General features: G+C 42.9%; 1 protein-coding gene across 4 annotated transcripts in view; it reads right to left on the minus strand.

The window, feature by feature from the left end:
* The window catches only part of CARMIL3 (capping protein regulator and myosin 1 linker 3), a 121916-nt gene that overhangs the window by 40184 nt on the left and 68850 nt on the right, over window positions 1-12882 (minus strand). For all 4 annotated transcript variants that reach the window (XM_088469982.1, XM_088469984.1, XM_088469981.1 and 1 more), the window contains exons 7-14: window positions 9234-9304; window positions 9071-9144; window positions 8911-8986; window positions 8372-8460; window positions 7736-7830; window positions 7215-7301; window positions 6907-7016; window positions 5085-5162 (exon numbers count right to left, since the gene is read on the minus strand). In XM_088469982.1, coding sequence (XP_088326108.1) covers window positions 5085-5162; window positions 6907-7016; window positions 7215-7301; window positions 7736-7830; window positions 8372-8460; window positions 8911-8986; window positions 9071-9144; window positions 9234-9304 — 680 coding nt within the window. The remainder of the gene's footprint in view (window positions 1-5084; window positions 5163-6906; window positions 7017-7214; window positions 7302-7735; window positions 7831-8371; window positions 8461-8910; window positions 8987-9070; window positions 9145-9233; window positions 9305-12882) is intronic.

Raw genomic sequence — 12882 nt, forward strand, 5'->3', positions numbered from 1 at the left:
CATCCATCATCTTACCCAACACCACACCATACACCACTGATATTCCAGCACTCTGCTCTCATCCATCATCTCACCCAACACCACACCATACACCACTGATATTCCAGCACTGCTCTCATCCATCATCTTACCCAACACCACACCATACACCACTGATATTCCAGCACTCTGCTCTCATCCATCATCTTACCCAACTCCACACCATACACCACTGATATTCCAGCACTGCTCTCATTCATCATCTTACCCAACACCACACCATACACCACTGATATTCCAGCACTCTGCTCTCATCCACCATCTTACCCAACACCACACCATACACCACTGATATTCCAGCACTCTGCTCTCATCCATCATCTTACCCAACACCACACCATACACCACTGATATTCCAGCACTCTGCTCTCATCCATCATCTCACCCAACACCACACCATACACCACTGATATTCCAGCACTGCTCTCATCCATCATCTTACCCAACACCACACCATACACCACTGATATTCCAGCACTCTGCTCTCATCCATCATCTTACCCAACACCACACCATACACCACTGACATTCCAGCACTGCTCTCATTCATCATCTTACCCAACACCACACCATACACCACTGATATTCCAGCACTCTGCTCTCATCCACCATCTTACCCAACACCACACCATACACCACTGATATTCCAGCACTCTGCTCTCATCCACCATCTTACCCAACACCACACCATACACCACTGATATTCCAGCACTGCTCTCATCCATCATCTTACCCAACACCACACCATTGACCACTGATATTCCAGCACTCTGCTCTCATCCATCATCTTAGCCAACACCACACCATACACCACTGATATTCCAGCACTCTGCTCTTACCCAACACCACACCATACACCACTGATATTCCAGCACTCTGCTCTCATCCATCATTTTACCCAACACCACACTATACACCACTGACATTCCAGTACTCTGCTCTCATCCATCATCTTACCCAACTCCACACCATACACCACTGATATTCCAGCACTCTGCTCTCATCCGTCATCTTACCCAACTCCACACCATACACCACTGATATTCCAGCACTGTGCTCTCATCCATCATCTTACCCAACACCACACCATACACCACTGATATTCCAGCACTCTGCTCTCATCCATCATCTTACCCAACTCCACACCATACACCACTGATATTCCAGCACTCTGCTCTCATCCATCATCTTACCCAACACCACACCATACACCACTGATATTCCAGCACTCTGCTCTCATCCATCATTTTACCCAACTCCACACCATACACCACTGATATTCCAGCACTGTGCTCTCATCCATCATCTTACCCAACTCCACACCATACACCACTGATATTCCAGCACTGTGCTCTCATCCATCATCTTACCCAACACCACACCATACACCACTGATATTCCAGCACTCTGCTCTCATCCACCATCTTACCCAACACCACACCATACACCACTGATATTCCAGCACTCTGCTCTCATCCATCATCTTACCCAACACCACACCATACACCACTGATATTCCAGCACTCTGCTCTCATCCATCATCTCACCCAACACCACACCATACACCACTGATATTCCAGCACTGCTCTCATCCATCATCTTACCCAACACCACACCATACACCACTGATATTCCAGTACTCTGCTCTCATCCATCATCTTACCCAACACCACACCATACACCACTGATATTCCAGCACTGCTCTCATTCATCATCTTACCCAACACCACACCATACACCACTGATATTCCAGCACTCTGCTCTCATCCACCATCTTACCCAACACCACACCATATACCACTGATATTCCAGCACTCTGCTCTCATTTACCATCTTACCCAACACCACACCATACACCACTGATATTCCAGCACTGCTCTCATCCATCATCTTACCCAACACCACACCATTGACCACTGATATTCCAGCACTCTGCTCTCATCCATCATCTTACCCAACACCACACCATACACCACTGATATTCCAGTACTCTGATCTCATCCATCATCTTACCCAACTCCACACCATACACCACTGATATTCCAGCACTCTGCTCTCATCCATCATCTTCCCAACACCACACCATACACCACTGATATTCCAGCACTCTGCTCTCATCCATCATCTTACCCAACACCACACCATACACCACTGATATTCCAGCACTCTGCTCTCATCCATCATCTCACCCAACACCACACCATACACCGCTGATATTCCAGTACTCTGCTCTCATCCATCATCTTCCCAACTCCACACCATACACCACTGATATTCCAGCACTCTGCTCTCATCCATCATCTTACCCAACACCACACCATACACCACTGATATTCCAGTACTCTGCTCTCATCCATCATCTTACCCAACACCACACCATACACCACTGATATTCCAGCACTCTGCTCTCATCCATCATCTTCCCAACACCACACCATACACCACTGATATTCCAGCACTCTGCTCTCATCCATCATCTTCCCAACACCACACCATACACCACTGATATTCCAGCACTCTGCTCTCATCCATCATCTCACCCAACACCACACCATACACCGCTGATATTCCAGTACTCTGCTCTCATCCATCATCTTCCCAACTCCACACCATACACCACTGATATTCCAGCACTCTGCTCTCATCCATCATCTTACCCAACACCACACCATACACCACTGATATTCCAGTACTCTGCTCTCATCCATCATCTTACCCAACACCACACCATACACCACTGATATTCCAGCACTCTGATCTCATCCATCATCTTACCCAACTCCACACCATACACCACTGATATTCCAGCACTCTGCTCTCATCCATCATCTTACCCAACACCACACCATTGACCACTGATATTCCAGTACTCTGATCTCATCCATCATCTTACCCAACTCCACACCGTACACCACTGATATTCCAGCACTCTGCTCTCATCCATCATCTTACCCAACACCACACCATACACCACTGATATTCCAGCACTCTGCTCTCATCCATCATCTTACCCAACACCACACCATACACCACTGATATTCCAGCACTCTGCTCTCATCCATCATCTTACCCAACACCACACCATACACCACTGATATTCCAGCACTCTGCTCTCATCCATCATCTTACCCAACACCACACCATACACCACTGATATTCCAGCACTCTGCTCTCATCCATCATCTTACCCAACACCACACCATACACCACTGATATTCCAGCACTGCTCTCATCCATCATCTTCCCAACACCACACCATACACCACTGATATTCCAGCACTCTGCTCTCATCCATCATCTTACCCAACACCACACCATACACCACTGATATTCCAGCACTCTGCTCTCATCCATCATCTTACCCAACACCACACCATTGACCACTGATATTCCAGTACTCTGATCTCATCCATCATCTTACCCAACTCCACACCATACACCAATGATATTCCAGCACTCTGCTCTCATCCATCATCTTACCCAACACCACACCATTGACCACTGATATTCCAGTACTCTGATCTCATCCATCATCTTACCCAACTCCACACCATACACCACTGATATTCCAGCACTCTGCTCTCATCCATCATCTTACCCAACACCACACCATACACCACTGATATTCCAGCACTCTGCTCTCATCCATCATCTTACCCAACACCACACCATACACCACTGATATTCCAGCACTCTGCTCTCATCCATCATCTTACCCAACACCACACCATACACCACTGATATTCCAGCACTCTGCTCTCATCCATCATTATACCCAACACCACACCATACACCACTGATATTCCAGCACTCTGCTCTCATCCATCATCTTACCCAACACCACACCATACACCACTGATATTCCAGTACTCTGATCTCATCCATCATCTTACCCTACACCACACCATACACCACTGATATACCAGCACTGCTCTCATCCATCATCTTTCCAACACCACACCATACACCACTGATATTCCAGCACTCTGCTCTCTTCCATCATCTTACCCAACACCACACCATACACCACTGATATTCCAGCACTCTGCTCTCATCCATCATCTTACCCAACACCACACCATTGACCACTGATATTCCAGTATTCTGATCTCATCCATCATCTTACCCAACTCCACACCATACACCACTGATATTCCAGCACTATGCTCTCATCCATCATCTTACCCAACACCACACCATACACCACTGATATTCCAGTACTCTGATCTCATCCATCATCTTACCCAACACCACACCATACACCACTGATATTCCAGCACTGCTCTCATCCATCATCTTCCCAACACCACACCATACACCACTGATATTCCAGCACTCTGCTCTCATCCATCATCTTACCCAACACCACACCATACACCACTGATATTCCAGCACTGTGCTCTCATCCATCATCTTACCCAACTCCACACCATACACCACTGATATTCCAGTACTCTGATCTCATCCATCATCTTACCCAACTCCACACCATACACCACTGATATTCCAGCACTCTGCTCTCATCCATCATCTTACCCAACACCACACCATTGACCACTGATATTCCAGTACTCTGATCTCATCCATCATCTTACCTAACTCCACACCATACACCACTGATATTCCAGCACTCTGCTCTCATCCATCATCTTACCCAACACCACACCATTGACCACTGATATTCCAGTACTCTGATCTCATCCATCATCTTACCCAACTCCACACCATACACCACTGATATTCTAGCACTCTGCTCTCATCCATCATCTTACCCAACACCACACCATACACCACTGATATTCCAGTACTCTGATCTCATCCATCATCTTACCCAACTCCACACCATACACCACTGATATTCCAGCACTCTGCTCTCATCCATCATCTTACCCAACACCACACCATACACCACTGATATTCCAGCACTCTGCTCTCATCCACCATCTTACCCAACACCACACCATACACCACTGATATTCCAGCACTCAGCATTTCCTGCACCACTAGCACCCATACAGTAACCCCACACATGGCCCTTCTCTTACAGCGTCCACAGCACAGTCTGTTCCTGAGAGATCCAAATAAACCAACGAATTTGGATGAGACAGAAAAGTGTAAAGTGCCTAGAAAACAGAGATTAGTTGTTATTCAGTTAATGCAGCTGTATAAGAAGGTGTGTGTTTTGTTTTGTGAAGTATTAGTAAATTACAAGGAAGTGTTAAAAGTAATCTGTATCACATGAAGGGAATGGAGCCTGGGTTTTGTAAGGAACATTTTGAAATATTAACTGGAGTAGACATTTCAGTATTTAATGAAATTCAGGAAAAGAAGACAGAAATAAAGAAGTGTTGCAGAAGATAATGTAAACATTATGTAAAGCATGCAGCCTAATTGTGGAACGTTAGATGAGAATGGTACAATGGAGTAATGGTGCCCAAGGCTTAGGAGGTGATGTGACATTATAGTGACATGCGTTAGCACCAGAATCTGGGTTTAAACTTTTTTGGCGATAACTATATTCTGTAGCCTCAATTAAACTGTGATTTGGTTATACAGCTGGATAAGTTTTCTGTTTAGTTGCCTCGACTGGTACGCCCGTGGGCGGGATGAAAAACACTTGGAACTGATGATTATGTAAGGGCTCTGCTTCTATCTTTAGTACACTGCAACTTCCCCATCTTGTATCATCTCTTCTAGGCATTTCTTATTCCACCCTAAGGTATCCTATGTAGCGCGCCCAAATGGCCACCTCACCTGGTACCTTTCGTGGGTGGGTTATATAACCTATTGAATTTATTAGTCAAAATGGCTTCACTAACCCTGCATTAAGTGCATTGTCCCTGTTTGTTCACTATGTTAATTGTTTTTTGTTTTCTTTTGTTCTTGCTATACCATTAAAACCTCTGTGCTATATTTCTGTGCTTGTAAAGCAACTGAGGGCCAAATTCAGATTCAGGAATCTGTGCAGGCGCCAGACCCGTTCTGTGCATGTGCAGAACGGGTCTGCGAGCCCGCACGGAGACTGTCAGCAGACTGTCAGTGATTGACAGTCTGCTGCCGTTTGGGGCGGGGAGGGGGCGGCGATGCCCTCAGTTTCCCGAAATGGAGGCGTGTCACCACCATTGGGGGGGAAGGAAGAGGCCAGGATCTCCATCGTCTGACGGACATTTCCTCTCCTCTTACTCTAATCTGCGGAGGCCGGCTGCGGGACCCCATGGATCACGCAGCCGGCCGATGGTCCGCAGAGTATCCAATGCAGCTCGGATATGTAATGCAGCAGGAGGCGTGATGCCTCCAGCTGCATTACCATAATTGCAAGGATCGCAATTGCAAAGCTGCCTGCGTACATACATCACATATCTATAGCCTGCATGCATACATCATATATCTATACGCTTTGTGCATACATCATATATCTATAGCCTGCGTGCAGCTTTGCTATTGTGGTCCTTGCTGAATCAGGCCCTGAGTTCTGCTGGAGAAAAGCGCTATTTAAATAAAATTATTATTATTATTATACATTAATTTAAGTAACACATGATATATTTATAATGGCTATACTTTACATTTTACAGGTATACAAGAAAAATGAAAGCATAAAGCTTAGCATGTTACAGTATCTCATTAGTCTACAGCCAGGGGAAGTAATTTAAAGCTATTTTTTTTTTTTTTGCACATTTATAAATTAAACTAATGAATCATGTGTTTGCGATGGGGAAAAAATAAATAATAAAAAGTATCAAAGGTCATATTGTAAACATGCATGGATTCTTTGCTTTTGGTATTATTGGTCGTGTTGTAACATCTGGATGATGAATTTAGTGAGTTATAGAAGCATAGTGATATCTGGTTAGTGGTCAGTCTCACATTGGTCTCCTCGCTCCCGAGAAGTCCAGGGTTCTTACTGAGGGTCAGAGAGTGTAGCGATGAGGAGAAAAGAGCATTCTGGCAGAGAGACTGACACAGAGAGAGTGCTCCTACAGAGAGAAAGTGTGACAGTAATATACACACATAAACATTATACATGCACCCATTTGTCACAAGCGCAGTGGCACAAACACCCACTCATTGTAAACACCACAGTTTTACACACGTTTTAAAGCCACAAATATGAGCACAGCCAAGTAAACACTGTAAGACAATGTCATGCAGTAACACAGCGTACATCCGTGTACCTCTGGCTGTGATGTTTGTTTTGCTCAAATTTAGGCTCCGAAGTCCGGCATGAAAATACAGAAATTGCTGAGAGAGAGCAGAGATTCCTAGAGAGATGGAAAGGTTATACACATGATGTACATGTCTAGGTCAATACATCCATAGCCTAGTTAGTCTGGGCTTGGATATGTGATGCATATGAGTAGGCACTGATTATATAGGCACAACTATCTATCTCGTACAACAACGGAACACAGATGAGCATGGATGTAACTACCATAGGTGCAAAAGGTGCAGCTGTTATCAGGCTCAGAACTTAGAGGGGCCCATCTTCCTGGTCAAAGTTACATTTGTCATATACATATTTCACCATTGAGTGTTACATAGGACTCCTTACAAACTTTTGCTATGCGGCCTTTAAAGACCTAGTTATGCCCCTGCAGATGAGATATATATATAAGTATCCACAGTACTCTATGAATATGAACTTTCATGTATATGATTTATTGATATGGGGTTACATGTGCAGAGGATGGGTTACCTCGGTCTTCCAGCGGGTTATGTGACAGGTTCAGTGAATGCAGAGAGGAGGCTGAATTATCTGACAATACAGAGGCCAAGCGGAGAGCAAAATCACTGCAGGAGAGAGAGGGACAGAGAGAGGAGGAACGGAGAGAGAGGGATAAGGGGTGAGAGAGAGGGAAGGTATTGGGGAAGGGGTACTGTACTTTTGGAAACGACAAGCTAATCTGAAATGCTGCTCATTGTCCATTTCTCAATCCCTTTGTAGCTTTTCCTGTTACTCTTCTGTCTGATTTTATCCCTCCAAACAATGAGATATGTCCCCTTAATTCCCCCTTATAGTAATAACATTCCTTTCAGACATTACAAGCATGCTTAATGACAATACAAACATATGCACCGTGCTGTAACCCAGTGTGCTACACTTTTCGCATTGCATGTCTCATCATCCATGTTTCTTCACCAGTCCCTCCCATTCCTCTCCTGTTCTTGACGTCCTGCCCATCCAGTTACCTTTCCTTTGCTTATCTAACTGATATATACACTAATCTATGACTATTTCCTACAACATCTCCCAATATCCTTCTATCTTCCTCTCTGCCCTTATCTCAGTATCCCATCCATATATCCCTCTTTCTCTGTCTCCCTCTCTCACGCTCTCAGTCCGCAGTCCTCAAGGATCAGCTCCTCGAGGTGCTGTGATCGGCCCACGCAGTGCAGGATCTGCTCTGTCACCTCCGATCCCTGTGTTAAAAAAATACAATCACATGCGTGCGATTATAGATCCCAATTGCATGACGCATTAAGGAACATGCAGACATACCTACACTCCTAAAATACAATAAGTTCCATATTACGGGCAGCACGGTTGGTGTAATGGTTAGCATTACTACCTCACATTACTGAGGTCATGGGTTCGATTCAGACTACGGCCCCAATGGTGTGACTTTTGTATATTCTCCCCGTGCCTGCGTGGGTTTCCTCTGAGTATTCGGTTTTCCTCCCGCAATCCAAAGATATACTGGTAGGTTAACTGTGTAATTGTGTGTGCATAATACATGAGGTAGGGAATATAGAGTGTAAACTCCATTGGGACAGGGACTGATGTGAATGTCCAAATATTCTCCGTAAAGCGCTGCAGGATTGGTGTGCGCTATATAAATAACTGGTAATTAATAATAAATACATATTTACCAGCTTGAGATTTGCAGCCTGCAGCCTGAGAAAATACTGATTATATGCAAGAGAAGCAACAACCAAAGCCAGATCCCTGAGGAGACACAAAGAGATATGCTGTGACTGAAAAAGCAGCCAGTGACAAAGTACAGCACCTTCTTACCTTTACCCCCCTGACCTGCTTTCCAGATGACTGAAGTCTTGCAGGTTAAACTCCCGGCTGTCCTGAGAGTGATAGATCATATCCACATCCTGAAATAAGATGTAGATTGTGATACAGGACTGTTTTGGAACATGGCACTGTCCAACTACTTCCATTACGCATCATTTGTATTACTTACCCACTGAACTTCTTCTCTGCAGCATACACCATTGTAGTCACATAGAGCAGCGTATGTCTCTGAAAACCCACCTGCAAAAATGAAGGTTAATTGTTTTCAATAATCAATATTTCAAATATATTAAATTTATTTGTTTGTTATCATTTAAGCTGCATACACACACAACGATTTTGTTACCAACGATTTTATGAACGATTTTCTGTCAGATTATCTGTCAGAATATCTGTCAGATTTTTTAAAGTGTAATGAACGATTTTTTTGAACTCCAAACGATTTTTACATATTCCCTTACTGAAAATCGTTGAGTTGACAAGTCTGACTGAACTACAAACTACAAACGTGAACGCGCATGAACGATAATCGTTCATCGTTTGACTCAGAAAGTGAACGATTTTTTCAAACAATTATCGTTAAATTATATCGTTTAACGATAATCGTTCAAAAAATCGTTGTGTGTGTATGCAGTTTTAAGTTATGACAATCTAACTTGGAGACAGAAAGCTTGTGAACAGCTTAGAATTAAATGCGTTCATACATTATTGATCGAAATGTAATTTGATCTTCCTAATGATACATAATCAGATTTAACAAATAACACAGAATTATTATTTTTTCATGACTCTATTGAACACATTGATCTCACATGCACTGTGTGTTTGTTGGGAGAAGGATGAAAACCTTTTGCATAATCAGCACATAATCAGCTATTCTGAAGATTTGGTTAGCTATTTTCTATTATAGCATCATCTGGTTATTCCTATTTAGTTGGCATATTTAGCTAGTGCATTAAGTTACTGGTGCCATCTAGTTTAATGGTACTGTACATTTAACTAATGCTTTTAGATTCCTATGCCATTTAGTCATGCTAGAAGTGTCCTGTTCCCTTTATATGTTTCGGAAAAGGTTATTACAGGTCAAGTACTCGGTGAGTTGGTGATGCAGTCTTAGGATCATTGTAAGCACTAATATAACAGCTGTATATCGGTAGCTAGCAGACCAATAGACCTTCTGCCAGCCTTGCCAGGAACCCCAATACAAAATGAGAATATTTGGAGGAAAGATAATAAATGCAGTCACATGCTTTACTTGTGTGGCATAACAGATAGCATATGGGGGTAAGAAGGAATGTGTGTTGGGTCTATCGATTCCTACCTATCTATACCTTCTAAAATTGTCGCTGTTTAGCGTTATGAGTCGCACAAGAAATAATTGCTTTCAGACTTTGATTGTGGTTCCAAAGCACAAAAAGTTATTATTCACCATAAAAGCAGATAGTTACACGCTGTGATCTAAATACAATTAGCGCAAACAAATTATACAGACACGCAAGGTATAGTCGTTACATATGCACGCGCTCTGGACCCAGATCCCGGCATCAAAGATGAAACCTCCGTCAACAGCAAAGCAAGAAGACTAGCATCTAGTTTCAGAGAGCCCACATATATACTCTAGCAGAGATAGACAATACAGTAGAACAGGTTGGCATGATTCCATTGGTTCTTCTTCCTGGCTCTTCTGTTACAGTACAGTTCATAGGTCAATTCGTATGGTCACATTCCAGCCTCCAACAGCCCTTTGTGTCCATTTTCCCACTGCATAATAAATCTAAGCTGGCTGCATTACAGAGTACAGTTTAATGTTTAACTCTCTACGTTCCATAACTTGCAGACACATGTTGCAATCTCCTCACTGATGGAAGCGGAAATCTGCAAAGACACAGTAGTTTAGAATGACACCAAACACTGTCTGCTTATTATGTACTAAACCTCACATATCAAATAACAGGTATTCCACAACCTTGGTAATAATGAATAAAACCTTAAATATAAATCTTTATGCTAGGGAACCTTTTTATGTAAGTGTGCAGTGTGTAAGTATTGGGGTATTGAGAAAATATGCTAGTTAGCGTTGTGCGGCTACGTGTTTATGGAGTACACCGTGGTACGTGTTTTGCAGGGTTGATCATATTATATGTTTTAGTAACTGTCTGTATTTATATAATGAGGACTTTTAACATCTTTCTATTGCGTGGGAATCGCACGATGCTAAATAATAGCATCGCCGTATGTACTTATGTGTGAGATTCGCTAAAATGGCGCTGGGCGGCCATTCGCAAAATGGTGTCGTTCCGATTTAATTTTAAACAGATTCTGTCTCAGCCAATTATCCGGCTTCGACAGTCCACCCTTTGATAGCAAACAACATGCTATCACAATCTGATTTTAAAATTAATTTAGGCTTACACTATGACATATTATTTAATGTTATATTATGGGATGGCAGAAGATGATTCTTTAACCATCAATAATGTGTCTCTGGGACACACCGCGGATCTTGGGAGATCATGGGAAAGGAAGTCTTTAAGGGGAATAGGGACTTACATTATTTAAGATGTTTTAACATAACATTTTAATAACACATTTCATGCATGGCTAAATTTATACATCATCTTATGGTACCTTCTAGTTCAGGGTTGTAATGCAGTCCTACATTTATCTCAGTATTCATATTGTTACTTCTAACCACCATCAAAATGTAATTGTTTCGGTTTACCTTATCTTTACATTTTCCATATTTCAACACAATAGGAACACACCTGACACATAAGCCAATTACTATGACGACAACCAATATGAGGATCAGGAGTTTACCTATACTAGCAACCATTTCCTGGACCCACTCTCCTAGACTGGAGAACCATTTAATTGGGTTCAACCATGAAACCCATTCCTCTACCTTCTCCTCTACTTCAGCCACTGAAGCATTATGGTTCTTCCGTAATTCCCATTTCAGCTGCAGAATTTCGTCCATCTTCCGGTCTATCACCTCCTTGGGGTCACTAGTGTTATTTGTATTGGGTGGCCAAAGTTACGCAATACCCTCCATTGACAGCTGTTAAATAATTTAACACTAGTCTATGTTGCACAAGTTCTTTCTTGTAAGCTTGCAACTCCCTACCTGTATACCTAAACGTGTCATCATACATCTCGGTGATATTATCTATTCATTTAACAAGATCTTGGATATATCTAAAATTTAGTGTACCCTGAGCAATCCTGGTGTGGCTTTATGCACGTCACTAGGTATCATATTTCTTTTGTCTCTGTGTTCATACTGTGTGTGAAGATATGGTGATGGTGTGTTTTTATGAATACCAAGCATTTCACCATGTGTAAGGGTCATAACCTCTGGGACTACTCTTCCCAGGTAACACAAACCTTCGGAACTCGGAGAGAGCCACTTATACGCTTTTCTACCACATATAAAATATACATCATCGGGGAGAACATAAGGAATAGTAAATATCAGTAACCCACAAATTTCCCTAGCAAGTGATCCTACTTCAGGTTCTCCCATTTGACTCATACAAGTTTCCCATTGTAATATCTTGGCACAATATCCTTCTGGTAACCTACCAATCATCTCTTTGATGTTACTTAGTGTATATTTTTACCGGAAGTGTCTTCCACCCGACCTAATTGTGCGTAACAGTTCATAATTCATAGGCTCATGGTCAGCTCTTAGTGAGAAGGTCATCGTCTGGTTATTCCCAGTCACCTCCCAACTTCCTGGGTCGTTGGACTTGGTGATGTCTATCTACCTGGTACTGGTAGAGTTTACAATGAGGTGGTTTGGTGTTAAGAAATTT

This window comes from Taudactylus pleione, unplaced genomic scaffold, assembly GCF_031769625.1.
Source record: "Taudactylus pleione unplaced genomic scaffold, aTauple2 ptg000095l, whole genome shotgun sequence".
Lineage (NCBI taxonomy): Eukaryota > Metazoa > Chordata > Amphibia > Anura > Myobatrachidae > Taudactylus > Taudactylus pleione.